At 50.4% G+C, this 13,675-nt stretch overlaps 4 protein-coding genes across 4 annotated transcripts; 3 read left to right on the top strand and 1 right to left on the bottom strand.

The window, feature by feature from the left end:
* Window positions 1-1,040: 1,040 nt before the first annotated feature.
* Window positions 1,041-2,364, top strand: PtrM4_111730 (Utp12 multi-domain protein; the record flags this gene model as incomplete). Its single annotated transcript, XM_066107935.1, has 2 exons — window positions 1,041-1,768; window positions 1,824-2,364. The coding sequence occupies 2 exons, from the start codon at window positions 1,041-1,043 to the stop codon at window positions 2,362-2,364; spliced, it is 1,269 nt and encodes a 422-aa protein (XP_065962384.1).
* Window positions 2,365-4,027: 1,663 nt separating this feature from the next.
* PtrM4_111740 (uncharacterized protein) lies at window positions 4,028-8,623 on the top strand (the record flags this gene model as incomplete). Its single annotated transcript, XM_001935602.2, has 3 exons — window positions 4,028-4,742; window positions 6,132-6,221; window positions 8,403-8,623. 3 exons carry the CDS (start codon window positions 4,028-4,030, stop codon window positions 8,621-8,623), a joined length of 1,026 nt encoding a protein of 341 aa, XP_001935637.2.
* Window positions 8,624-9,403: 780 nt separating this feature from the next.
* Window positions 9,404-10,000, top strand: PtrM4_111750 (uncharacterized protein; the record flags this gene model as incomplete). The annotated part of the gene is made up of 2 exons (XM_066107936.1): window positions 9,404-9,508; window positions 9,578-10,000. 2 exons carry the CDS (start codon window positions 9,404-9,406, stop codon window positions 9,998-10,000), a joined length of 528 nt encoding a protein of 175 aa, XP_065962385.1.
* A 289-nt stretch (window positions 10,001-10,289) lies between these two features.
* On the bottom strand, window positions 10,290-11,522 carry PtrM4_111760 (Na+-H+ exchanger family protein; the record flags this gene model as incomplete). The annotated part of the gene is made up of 1 exon (XM_001935600.2): window positions 10,290-11,522. One exon carries the CDS (start codon window positions 11,520-11,522, stop codon window positions 10,290-10,292), a length of 1,233 nt encoding a protein of 410 aa, XP_001935635.2.
* Window positions 11,523-13,675: the final 2,153 nt, after the last annotated feature.

Below are 13,675 nucleotides of genomic sequence, written 5' to 3' on the forward strand. Positions count from 1 at the left end.
TCGGGAGATTGACGCGAGGGATGGAAGAGGGGCAGCAGGAGAATATATGCTGCGGAGGCTGAAACGCACGTGACTACGTACCAGTGGCGGCGGCGGCGAGGTGCGCAGGAATTGGGCGGAAGATGATGAGTCAGACGGTATGGAGAAGACAAGGGCCGACGCGTTTGTTGTGGTTGATAGCCAAGCGCAAAGAGGAAAACCCAATAAAGGCGCCGTGTGCAGCTGTGCGCCCGTTGTCGAGACGTGCAACGACAACACAAACGTTGACGATAGTGGGTGTGCACGGATGGTGACGGCGGGCTGGGTGCTCGGACGGCCGGTGAGCGCTAGTGCGGTGCGGATGCAGGCAGACGGATGATGTGCGATGTTAATTATGTCCGACTTGTCGGTGCAGCGTAGGAGCGACAAGGCCAGATTAAAAGCGAGCAATGCAACCGACGTGTAATCAGGTTGCAAGACAGTTGTAAGGGTTGGGTGTGGCGGGGTGCGAGATGGGATTGGGTTGGGTGATCCGGAGCAGGCGCGTATTGATTGGAGGCAGATCAGGAAAATGGACTTCAAGAACGTCGAAGACAGACGCGAGAGGAGAGGCATTGGGGTTAAGTAGCCCGGCCCTTCCATCTCCGAGCCAAGCCTCGCAGTAGCCCCTGACCTGCCACTAACCTGGACGGGTACGTGTCCTTGCCGAACACTGAACCATCAGCCTCTTCTCTCCGCCGCCACACACAAGGGCTGCAAATTCGTGTGCAGCCAGCGATGGTGTGGTTGATGATGCGCAGACGTCAGCACTGCCTATTGTGCCCGTCTCTTTGATGGTGAGCGCAGTCGCCGTCGGCGCGTTGCAGCCAAGTTTGACAGCTTCACCGCGGTAGCACCCATCCCTGTCGATAAGGCCCGTGCATACAGGGGTGGCTAATTCGCTCTTTCCAAATTTTTTGCGACCACTTGCATCTTTGCGCATTGCTCCAGGCTGCAACCATCATCGCCTCGCCCGCCCGCCAGAAGCAGCCATATAGACAGTCGGCAGACGAACTTGCACAATGCCTGCTGCTGTACAAACCCCGCGCAATCGCGACCGCGCTCCGCCCGCGAAGAAACCCCGGCTTGCGCAATCGCCCACAACTGCCCGCCCGCACGGTCTCAAGGCGATGCTCAATGGTAGCTCTGCGAAGCCAGTAGCAACAACAAATGGCCGCAAGAATGCGCGTGCAGAGCGAGTTGACGACGCCACTGCTGTTGTGGCAGGCCCGGGCGATGTCGACGTCATCGAAATCAGCAGCGCCGAGGAAGAAAGCGAGTACGACAGTGAAGAGGACCAGGACGACCAACCCACACAGGCAGGTGCTGAGCAGGATGCACCTGCTGCAAACGGAGCCGCAGACGACGACAACGCCGCAGAGTCAGAGGACATTACCTTTGGCGACCGGTTACGCGCAGAAGGCCCTGAGCCCGTTCACGAGTCCCGCGTCATCAGCGTCGAGGATGCCTTCGATGCCAACCCCGAGCGCACAGTAGCTGCCCAGAAAAGCCGCCCACTAGCACCACCCAACGCGAATTCACTCGGCACTGTGTTAACCCAAGCCCTGCGCACAAACGACAAGGAGCTTCTGGACTCTTGTCTTCAGGTTGTAGATGTCGAGTCGGTATACGCTACCGTCGAGCGATTGCCCTCGCCGCTGGTTGGCACACTACTGCAAAGACTGGCTGAGCGGCTACACCGAAGCCCAGGCCGGGCGGGCATGTTGATGGCCTGGGTGCAATGGTCACTGTAAGTCTTCCCCCACCAGTTGCTTCTGAGATAAACACTAATTCTGTACATGTAGTGCTGCACATGGAGGCTATTTGGCGTCTCAGCCGCAAATCGTGAAGCAACTCACCGCACTCAACAAGGTCTTGAAAGAACGCTCGAGCGGTCTAATGCCTCTCATGTCACTCAAGGGTCGTCTGGACATGCTCCAAGCCCAGCTTGATCTGAGGAAACGAAACCAAGCCGCCAACGACGATGCCGACGAAGCACTGGTCTACGTCGAGGGCCAGGACGATTACGTCTCCGATGATGAGTCGGTCGATGGTACCACTGCACCCCAGAAGAGATTGCGTCAGGACGTGGATGAGGATGATGACAACTCGTCGGAAGACATGGGCTTGAACGTGGAGATGGATGATGTGTCAGACGAGGGCAGCGAAGGCTCTGATGAAGATTTGATCGACGACGAAGCAGAGGAGACTGACGATGATGAGGGCGAGGACATGTCAGACCCCATGAGCGAGGATCTTGACGCTGGAGCTTCCGAAAGCGAGGACGAATCGAAACCAGAGCGACGATCCACAGCAGCAAGGGCTGGACTTAAGAGCCGGCGTTAAGCCACGAATTGAACGTCCTCTATAAAACTTACCGCAGCTTACGGCCCAACTGCACGGCGCTTCGGTTACCTAAAATTCGTTTACGCACTTGGCGTTCCTATAAGGCGTTTTTGTTGGTCTAGATTATTCCACCGCGTCGTGTTTCTTTTGATGTCGTATATTTGCATAGCGTGGAATAGACGGCTTCACATGCAGGTTTCGCCTCGTTTGTCTGTCACCGAGACAGGTCATTTCACGCAAGTCAGTTCAAGACATGTTATTATGAAATGGATGAATATATTTCCTCGTCTCCTTGTCCGCAGTTGCTTGATCGAAACAATTCTAGCTTGCAGCCAATGTACAACTCCCTACACATCCTGACCCAAAACGTGGACATCAACCATCCAAGCAAGATGAAATCAGACGCTCCATGACATAGCAGCCACACACCTAAACGGGTCACGTCGCCCTACCAGATCACAGCCCAAACCGAACCGCACGTCCAGGCCACGATATTGGACCTCATTAGCGACTCTGTGTGGTCAGTCCTACCCAACTCTTCGCCGCACAACTTCAGGTCACACTTCTTAACTTCTACGTGTTTGTGGATTTGAGTTACTTCAAGGACCTGTCATATTGAATGAAACTGACACTACTAGTGTGCCTGTTCCGGCTGACTACAACTACAGCGTCGTTCAAGACCCACTCGAGTGAGACTCAGCTCGGTACGCACGTTGTTGTTCGGGATTCACCGGCAAGTCAAGCGCAGGTTACTGGGAGGGCTTGGGGTTTGGAGAGTCGTACTTCGAGTGAAACGCTGGGAAAGCGCAGCATGGTAGCTACAGTGGAAAACACTTTGGATAGCATGCTTACAACACGGCTGCTAGAAGTCCCCCCTCTGAAGACTACTCCTCTGTACGAGCTTTGGTGTGTTAGTAAATGCTACCTCTCCGATCAGAAGCTCATGAAAATCAGCACGCGACTGGGAAGCGCAGTCTGGAACTCGTCTCAATGGAAAATTCCCCACATCACATGCCGCATGGACGCTATTCGCACCGCGAAGCTAGTCGGGGACCCATTCCGAGAGGCAACCTCACCTGTTCCCAACCAACACATGAGGATGTCAATATTAGAGGACGGCCAGATTCGGATGTTCTTGCAGTGGAGCTGCGTCTTCACTCGGGTTCCATACATTCTCAGTAGGAGATTGTCCAAGGAACAGCAAATGCGAAAGACAAGGGCAAGCGCCCCGTGAGCCAGGACATCTGGGTTCGGGTGGCTCGCGATTGATAGTTCATGTACCTGCTCATGCGACACAACACGCTCTCATGTCCAACCTTTATTCTGCGCACGTCTGATATAAGTTCCTTGCCCTATACTTCTTTTTCGGTCATGCTCACTCACACCACCCAAACTAGAGGCAGAACCTTGTTGTCGTTAGTTCGGCCTAGTGCGCGGTCAAAATCTGGAACGATCCATCATCGTGCATTCTCCAGCCTGCCCACCTTGAGTACTTGAACATTACATTCACCCTGCGGTCACTTACATTGTGCGAGCGAAGTGGTTTTTGCCAACACACGACTCCACGATGCTCCGCTTGGCTGCAAAGACACACGCCGCTTTAGTCTTCCTTGCGTCTTTTTTCTGTTGAAACCAACTTTACTTACACCGCTCTACACAAGCCATGCTTGTTACCAACCCGTCGTCGTCACTCCCTCGGTCTTGCGAGTCCATTTACAGCTCCTCGCGACGAATCCACGAGATTGCGCAACTCGAGGCGTGCGAGATTCCACGCATTCCGCGCGTCGGGGATCTACGCGCTGCTTTTCGCTCTAGCGAGCAGTACAAGCCGACTAGCCCTGATTGGCCGCCGAAAGCTGTTCCCGACTGGGTTTCGAGCAGGCCTCTCCCGACGTCACTACCCTCACTACATGCATTGTCTCGCGCACCAGCAGGCTCGCATACCATTACCGTAGAGCAGAAAAGCCCACATCGTGGGTATGCATCTGTGCCACCGGTCAAAAAAGTCCTCACATCCTTTACAGAGATTTCCTCCCATGGCAAATCTCATCACACGGAAAATATATCGCTCGTGGAGCCCCTTCGGCTTCCTCGCCCGTGTAGCCGAGAATCTTGCTCCTATGTCTTGCGTGACATACGGTTAAACGCCGCGCTTACCAGAGTCATCCACAACGAACCCCTCTCTTCAGACGTAGTTTGGAACGATAAGCTCCAGCCGTTTGAGCTCAAGCACGATGAAGAAGAAGCTCGACATACCGCCATGCTCAACAACCTTCCGCTAGACGGCAGACAGGCCATCATCGACGGATTCCGCGAGTTTTACAACGACGAGTGGTTTGAAGAGTTTGCTGCTTCACAAGAGGGACAGGAAGTCACGAGTTTGTCGAGACGGTTATCAACGCTTAGCCGGTCGAGTAGCTCGCGTGTTAAAAGTAGTCTGGGGGGCTTGGTGCAGAGAGGGGCGGATGTGGTGAGGAGTGGGGGGGATATTGTGAGGAAGGTGAGGTCGAGGGCTAGGTCTGTTTCTACGCGGTTTAGTATAGACTGATACGTCTGGGGATTTACTGGGATGTTTTTGCATGGGTTACTGATGCCCTTTCGAGACGCAACGATAATAACTAAAGGCAAAAAGAAGACGTTACTTTTGGGGCTTATTTCGTACTACCCATCAGTAAATGCTCATTCTCGAGCACATGTTCAGATGGATATACTCTGAAACAAGTTCACCTGTTAAATTTTTACTTCATTTCTTTGTACATGAGCTTGCATGTTATTCACTGCGCCTCTTTTCCAGGCGCAGGTCTATTAAAACGTGACAAGGGACTCCAAAAGGTCCATATGTTATATGTACGCACCACTTATCAGCCTTTTTGTGTCTCGTACTCTCCTAGCTTTCTTTGATATAATATCGACTTCTTCTTTGTTTGTTATCCATAATCAGCTTAGGCAGCTTTCACCCGCTTTGTTCGTGTTGGAAGAAGGATGCGCAACAATGCTCTTGTTCCATCTAAAATCTGCTTTGTCGAACTGCAAATTGAAACGAACGCAAACAAGTATGAATGAACCGAGCTTTCATTATCCAGCAGCCACTCATATTAGCAACTTTTGCACTCCCTTTACAGGTAGTTTAAAAAAAAGATATCTATTGGAACAAGGTCCCTCTAGTAGTATGACTACTATGGATAACCGAGTGGGAGGAGGGACAAGGCGGGGTGGCTACAACGTATTGTATTGACTATCGTGTTATGTGTCAAGGTCTCACTCTATTGTGGTGGGTGCTATTGCCCACCGGGCAGTGCCTGCCACACCAGCACATCATGTGATCCCCAAGCACCTTCTACCTGGACTGAACCCAGATATTCTCAACAATATCCAAAAAACGCCCACAGAATAGTCATCATCTAGTAAATCTCGTATCGCAAGAATGCCACGAAGAGCCTCCAATATGAGAATAACAATCGACTCCCCCACCTTCCCAATCCCAACTCCACAGCATCGTCATCGTCATCGTCGTCACTCGCAACACACACTCCGCAGCATCAAAAACACCACCACCACCACCACCACCACCGTCACATCACCAGCCCAGCAAACTTTTCTCCTCAGCCCTAGCCCCAGTCCCAGTCCCAGCCCTACATCCCCAATCTTCCAAACCGACTCACCCATCCTACCCTCACGCACCTCCACCCCCAGCCCCAGTCTAGCCTCACAGCCCTCCTCCTACTACCGCACTTTGAGTTATTCAAACTGGTCAACTGACCCAACAGTCATCGATGGCATGGCTACACCACAACGCTTTTCTACTCGTCTGAGCGATATCCTGCCCGAGGATTTGGACTTTTATGCTGATGAGCGGAGTGAGCGGAGCGAGCAGATGAGTATTGGTGTGGGTGAAGTGCATGCTGGTGCAGAAGAAGAGGAAGAAGAAGAAAAGGGGGAGGAGGGGGAGTGGGAGTGGGATTTGGAGTTGGGGCCCGAGGTAAAAGGGATGTTGGCGGTTATTGGGGAGGGGGATTTTGGGTGTTATCCTACGTCGGCTGGGAAGACGGAGGAGGAGATAGTGATGGTGGTGGAAGGGGAAAGGGAAAGGAAAGGTGTGAGGGAGAGGTCTGGGTTTCGCACATCTTTGAAAAAGGTGTTTGGGATGGGAGGTAAGAAACACTAAACCGACAGGATGAAAATAATGGAAAGTTTGGGTAGTATGGGCATTTCTCCATCATCATCATCATGCATAGCTCGACGGGAATACATCGTGAGCTTAGTCTTTGTTTGCATAGTATAGTATCATACACTGTCCTCTTAATCATCTATCCATTCATTCATAGAAAGCATTATCATGAACTACACTGTTCAAACCACCCCATCCACACAAACAACTCAACACTACATACTCCTCAATGAAACATTCCAGCCCTACACTACACTGTACACTCACTACACTGTACACTCACTACACTGTACACTCACTACACTGTACACTCACTACACTGTACACTCACTACACTGTACACTCACTACACCACCCCTCCCACCCCTCCCACCCCCCTTATAACCCTCATCTCATCCAATATCAACAACATCTTCATTCAGTATCACATCCCCACCCCCTTTCCACTCACTCAAACTGACCCCCCCCCCCCTCCCCAGACCCCAAGATGCCAACAGCATACTACCCCACCTCCTCCACCTCATGCGGCCTCCCCAGCGACGAACACCGCACTCTAACTAAGGCGCACGAAAAAGCCAGCCTAAACACACACTTCACCCAGCCCAACCTCCCCACTCGATCAATCCCCAAAACAGCATACCAGCAACTACTCTCCGTGAGCAAAGAGCGACGACAACATATCTCAGAGGTAAAAGAAGCCACACGCCACGCCCTAGGTTCAAGCTTTGACTTTACTGACGAGGCATACGACGCACGCGGTGAGAAGGATCATGTCGTTCCTGCTGACCCTGCTTCGTGGCGCGCGCAGGCGGCCATGTATGTGGATACTAGACCGCTGCCTACATCTTCTTCTTCTTCTTCTTCTTCTTCTTCTTCTTCTTCTTCTTCTTCTTCTTCTTCTTCTTCTTCTTCTTCTTCTTCTTCTTCTTCTTCTTCTTCTTCTTCTTCTTCTTCTTCTTCTTCTTCTTCTGGCTATGTAGCACAGAGCGGACCTAATCGTCGTGTTGAGCAGCCGCCGAGGCCGCAGCTTGTTAGCAAGTGGAGTATGAGCACGATTGATGTTGAGGAAGAAGAGGAGGAGCCGAAGAAGCGGAGTTTGTTGAAGAAGCGGAGGTCGTGAGGAGGTTGGTTTGGTGTGGGTAAGTTAGGTGAGTAGGTGAGTAGGTAAGTAACGTCTCCCACTGCGAAGCGAGACACACAGGGTTGTGAGACACTTTTGCAAGAAGAGCTGAAAATATCTTACTATCGTAAGAGCATCTTTCTAAGCAGACAGTGGCCAGTTTTATAGCATTCGTTTATTCTTATGCCAACTTGTGGCCAAAATCCCTGCGATGTTGTTGATGCTGTCGATCATTTTGTTGGCGCTCTTCAAGCTCTGGCTTCTTTCCTACCCTGATTCTCAAGTCCTGAGAGAATCAACCAATATTTCGGAAGGCACAAAAGGAAGTTATAGTGATAAGGATCGTATCCTCAGAGCCCCATCGCGATCAGCAGCTTTATAGCCCTGTTCCGAGAGTTTCTCCGTGCCCTTGCTGTAGTGGGACAGACTAATCGTATTTTATGATCCGAGAACGAAGTTATGCAATCGGTATTGAGCCACCGACTAGACCCATTTGGGGCAAGACTCTAAAAATAACTGTGGCTTGTCGCGCGGCAGCGGCCTGCCTGTCTGAGGATTGCTGCCTTGCTCGTCCATCTATCACCACCACTACCACCCACCACGGCACTTTGATAGGCATGGACGAGGCAAGCCGTGCATTAGCGGAAGGGGTTCCTCCAGGTGTGCCCTTTTCTTTCCGCGCTCTCGCAGATCACAGGGGAGGGTCTCACGCGACACTCCATCGTCGTTCTCACGGCGGACGATCGCTAGAGCAAAAGGCCCAAGACCAGCAGTACCTTACTCCGTGGGAGGAGGAAGCACTCGTTAATTTCATCCTGCAGATGTCAAACTTTGGCTATCCTATCCGCATTAAGTTTATACCCTCCCTAGCTCACCGCCTCACGCTGCAGCGACCTCAGTCCGATCGACCCCTAAAGCCGCCGCACATTAACTGGACGAAAGCTTTTAGGGAGCGTCACCTAGTACTCTAGGCGAGGATGGTTGGAGCGCTAGACTAGAACCGGCACGAAAAGAACATATATCCGAAGAGTGTACACTGGTTTGAGGTGATCGGCGCAGTCTTACGGGATCCAGCGATTCTGGCAGGGAATGTCTATAATATGGACGAGACAGGAGTTATGCTATCTATGCTAGACTCTGTTAAAGTCCTTGTTGGTAAGGATAATAAGCGAAAGCATAGAGGTGCACGAGTCAAGCGTACGACTGTGACCGCCATTGAATGCATTAGTGGAGACGGTAGGTATCTGAATCCTATAATCATTTGGCCCGCCACTACCCATCGGAGTAACTAGACTATTTTTCCAACCTCAGGATGGCAGTATGCGTGCTCTAAATCTGGATATACTGATTCGCACATCAGCCTAGAATAGCTTAAGCGCATCTTTAATCTAGAAACTAAGGACCGAGCCAACGGTAGGCCTCGGGCATTGATCTGTGATGGCCTCGGGACCCACGAAACCCTGGAGGTTCTTGAGTTTTGCCTTGGAAACAACATCATTTTATATCGCCTCCCATCCTATACCTCTCACAAGCTCTAGCCTTGCGATGTTGCCGTGTTTGCTCCTCTTAAGACAGCCTATCGCGATGAGGTTGAGCGCCTAGAGTAAGGCGGTGTTAATGCGATAGGTAAAGAGCATTTCACCTCACTTTATAGCCGTGCTAGAAGCAAGGCCTTCACGCAGAGGAACATCAGATCTGGGTTCTCTGCGTATAGATTGTTTCCGTTCAACCCGGACAGAGTGCTTCGAAGCATGCCGAAGCCTCCTCCAGAACTGACTCTTATCGACACGAACGAGGCAGAGGTCGAGTCAAACTCTCAAGACACTGTTCAATCACCTCTAACACCTATGACACCAGTAACAACGCAGGGGATAGCATCGCTACAGAATATCATAATTAAGCAAGCCACCTAATGTCTTGAACAGACGACCGTAGCTAGTCTCGAAAAGAATATCCAGAAGATGTCTAAAGCTGCTCATTTGGCATTCTCTAAGGGTATCCTTCAGCGGGACCAGATCCAGTTCCTGATGAAGATCAACGACGAGTCCAAGGTTCGACGATCAGCCAAAGAACATATGCTTGGAAGGAGGGTGGAAAAGGGTGAGGGAGCGGTTATAGGTTGGAACGAACTGGAAGTAGCGCGAGCGAAGCGTGCTGAGCAGGCGGCGGCCACCGCAGCTAGATCTACCAGGAAACGTAGAAGAAAGCGTAAGGGTACAGCTGGAGGAGAGCCTCAGGCTAAGGTGGCGAGACAGAGTGATAGACAGAGTGAAGTCCAGGTTGAAAGTCAGGTTGCGTCATCATGGAGAGCTCCCGAGGCGCCCATGCTGCATAATAGGAGAGTTTGACGCGGGTTTTGTGTTTAATAGAATCGATTCTAGCTGATAAATACAGCTTATTTGCCATAGCTATGAGCAACCATGAACTTCGATGCTAGGACGACTGACCTTAAAGAGCTCAGCGAAATCGGGTTGCCCTCCTGTGCAGTTGCAGCCCAGTTTGCGCCACACGGGAGGCGGCGACGAGGTCCCCTAACGAGCTAATCAAGCATAGCGTTGGTCCGTTGGCCTGCAAGTGCACATGCGCCGAGTCGCATATATAGCTACTGAATGAAATTAACCTATGTCCTATCAATCCTTACTCTACACCCCAAACGCCAAGTACATCTTTTCCAGTGCCTTCTTGCTGTATATCCCTCCTCTTCTGAAGAGTTTTTACCCTTCGGACCGATAGACCAACGCCTAGTGGACCGATAATAGTACATAGAACAATGGCCCATGTTACCACCAGGAAAATATCCGATGAGTCTGGTGAAGCGTCATTTGCCGAAAGAAATATTCCGTTAGACTCGGCCACACCAGAAATTAGAAAACCTATCTCTCCTCGAGCGCACATCGCAAGTGCAAGAATAAGCGGAGGGTGAAGAGAAAAAGGTTTTGGCGGGTTAGGACAACTACGCGTTTCGTGATTCGACGTATTCGAAGAGGACATCTCTGTCGAGTTGCCCGGGCGTGTTTGAGCTGGTCCCGGACTGCTATGGCCCCAAAAATGTGGAATAGAAGGCAGCTTCAAACTCTTCATCACACGGTTGAGCTTACCGTTGCCGGAGCCGATTGAAAATCTGACGAGCCAGAGCCCGCAAACAAGTTTTGCAAGGACCATTAGCATAGTGTATACTATGCCTTTCCATACAATAGCTCCTCTGAACATGCGGGTAATCGGGATAGAGAAGCCAACAGATGCAAAGAACAGCGGTTGTAAGATCTTTGCGACAGCGTGGTGATAGTATCGTTGGTAGATGGCGCGTCCAGACGTGTCTTGGTCCTCATTGGATGTCCTCGAAGCATCGCTGGCTTCTACTGTAGTTTCAGTGCTAGATGTAGCACGCCTGTTTTGCATGTCGCCGGAGCCAGACGGTTTATTTGACGAAATCTCGGAAGTTCCAGCAGGCGGGGTTTTCTTCTTGCGATGTACGACTGGCCCACTGGAGATGGTCCTGTCAATGTTGGGATGGGGCAGTTCGGAATCCCACCAACTAATGGTAGCTCCAGCGATGTAGGCAGCGAAGAGATTCGACGTCCCAGCGTATGTCGCACCGGCGACTAGGCCAACTAAGAGTGCAGTGTGGAGTACGAAAGCTGTTTGAGCTTTACACAAAAAGTTATCGAACCAAGCCATAGGATGAGCTTCTCGATAGCGATTAAGAAGTAATGTAGTCGGCTTTAGAGCGAGGAGACATAACACAGGTACAAAAATAGCAAATGCAATAGAGACAAGAATTGGTCGTCCAATGACAACCCAATTGAAACTTTCGCCTCCAAGGTTGGAGATTACCTGGACCATGACCAGTCCCACGACGTCGTCCATCATGGCTGCACTTGTTAAGACAACACCTAGTCGGGAGGATGATAGACCACTCGATCCAAGTACCGTGAAGGTAGTACCAAGACTCGTTGAGCATAGCGCAGCTCCTGCAGCAAATGCCTGCACTGGCGTGGCATTGAGTAACCCTTGGAGAGTGTATGAAAGCCCCACAGGAATAGCGATTCCTGTAAAGGCGACACCAGAAGAGAGGAGCAGATTGGCTCGCAGAGATTGGAATGAAGTGTGTAAGCCAGACTCCGCAACAATCAATCGATTGACATGATTGATTCCTATATAGGTTAAAGAATTACTTCATTAGGCAGCCTTTAACCTAGATAGGAATCAATCATGCCGATCCGATTGATTGTTGCGGAGTCTGGTGTAAGCCTCCTGTTTATAGTGTTAGTATTAAGGATATCTCCTTCGACTCTGATGAATGTGCGATTTTACTTAGGACGTCATCTACGTCCCACATACGTCATAAAACAGACTATGAACGATTAACGACGAAAAATAGTGGTATACTAACCTTCATAAACAAGCAGTATTAGGCCAAGATATCCCAATTGCACAATCGTTTCTTCCATATTAGTAGACAGCCATTTTGCACCAGGCGTACCCCAGGCAATGCCGACTAAAACCTGTCCTAAAAGACCGCAGTAAAGAAGTCGATCAAGTGCGGCATTAATGACGTTAAGCAGCAGCAGAAATGAAGTCTGGATAAGAATGGTCACTATCCCAGGCTCATGGTATGGCAAGGAGGGTGCATCTTCAGGGTGGCTAGCGGCCATCTTGAGATGAAATGTGTGGAGTCGGGAAGTATGTCAGGTCGTCGATGAGCAGGAAGACGGCTCTTTATGTTTATTAGCCAAGGCCTTGGCATGGATCTCAGCTTCCGACCCACATCACAAGCCAGCTCAGCAAGCTTGGCGCGTCGCCTTCCCCGACTAACTCAGGAGCTCTGATATCCGCTTCGTCTAGGACGAAGAATTTAGCATCAGCTTAAGTTTTAGAGGTCCATCTTGATAATCTATCTTATTATCGAGACTAATGAGGCTCTGCTAGAGAACTGTGATGGGCTAGAGCCTAGTTGGTGAATCCTCGATGATATCTCGGTCCGAACGACGCTTAGACCATCCGCACAGTCCATAGGCAGAAGGTTGTTCCGAGCCGCTCTCCGAATAATCTTTAGCACGAGATAGCTTGTAATTCTCTTCCCCATCGAATACAACTCCAGTATACCTGTGCGATTGCTCCCTGAGCGTAGCCCCTTACAAGAACTTCGAAAATTACCGACGTGACCAAAACCACTTTGTGTCTGAGCGTGATGTCACTGTCATGACTCTGATTGGCTATAAAATTCTCACTAGTTAGTCCTTAGTAGATAGCACTTGGCGTTATCAAACAGTGAAACATCATGCTAGAGATGTAAGGAGTATTGGAACAGGCACTGAGATATAGGTATCGGCTTGTATTGAGACGAATCCTTGAGGAGCAATCAAGGATTCAGTGAGATGCGATATACAAATATGGTACGTGACTGTGGCTGGCTCGGGCCGATGGGTCTCCGAAGGGGTCCCTGAGGCTGGAGTATCGTGACAAGAGAGGCTAGAAAGCACAGCCACCTTTTCTTACGTTAATCTACTGCCAAGATCATTACGTAATATTCAATACCAGCTTATCGCCCAATGCGGGTCTTGGTTTCTCCTGCTCGCTAAAGTTCCATGTATCGGCTAGGGTGGCAACGTCGCAAAATCCTACTTTCTGCGGCAGCCACAGGGGTAATCAGAGCTGGTTGACGCTATAGCTAGATTGAGTACATAACACTAGACATATCTATCGGATTTGGAGCTGCAATTGGGTACAGTGTGGTACTGGAGACTGAGGGGCCTTCAACAACCAAAAAGGATGTCCTTTGTTGATGAGCTGTAAAGAATACCGTAGGGCTAGTAAATTTTTCTCCGAAATCACTAGGGACATTCTAGAGAAGCTCTTTCATATTATTGCTGCAAGCAAAGTTAAGAAGTCGACGTTGCTGTATTGTGAATGTAACTTGAGTTCGAAGTACCTATAATCTGTCTCGCTTCGTTGTGTCTCGCTTCGCAGTAAGTGACATTAGGTGAGTAGGTAAGTAGTGGAAGTGAGGCTTTAGATGGTAG

Source organism: Pyrenophora tritici-repentis, chromosome 5, assembly GCF_003171515.1.
Source record: "Pyrenophora tritici-repentis strain M4 chromosome 5, whole genome shotgun sequence".
NCBI lineage: Eukaryota > Fungi > Ascomycota > Dothideomycetes > Pleosporales > Pleosporaceae > Pyrenophora > Pyrenophora tritici-repentis.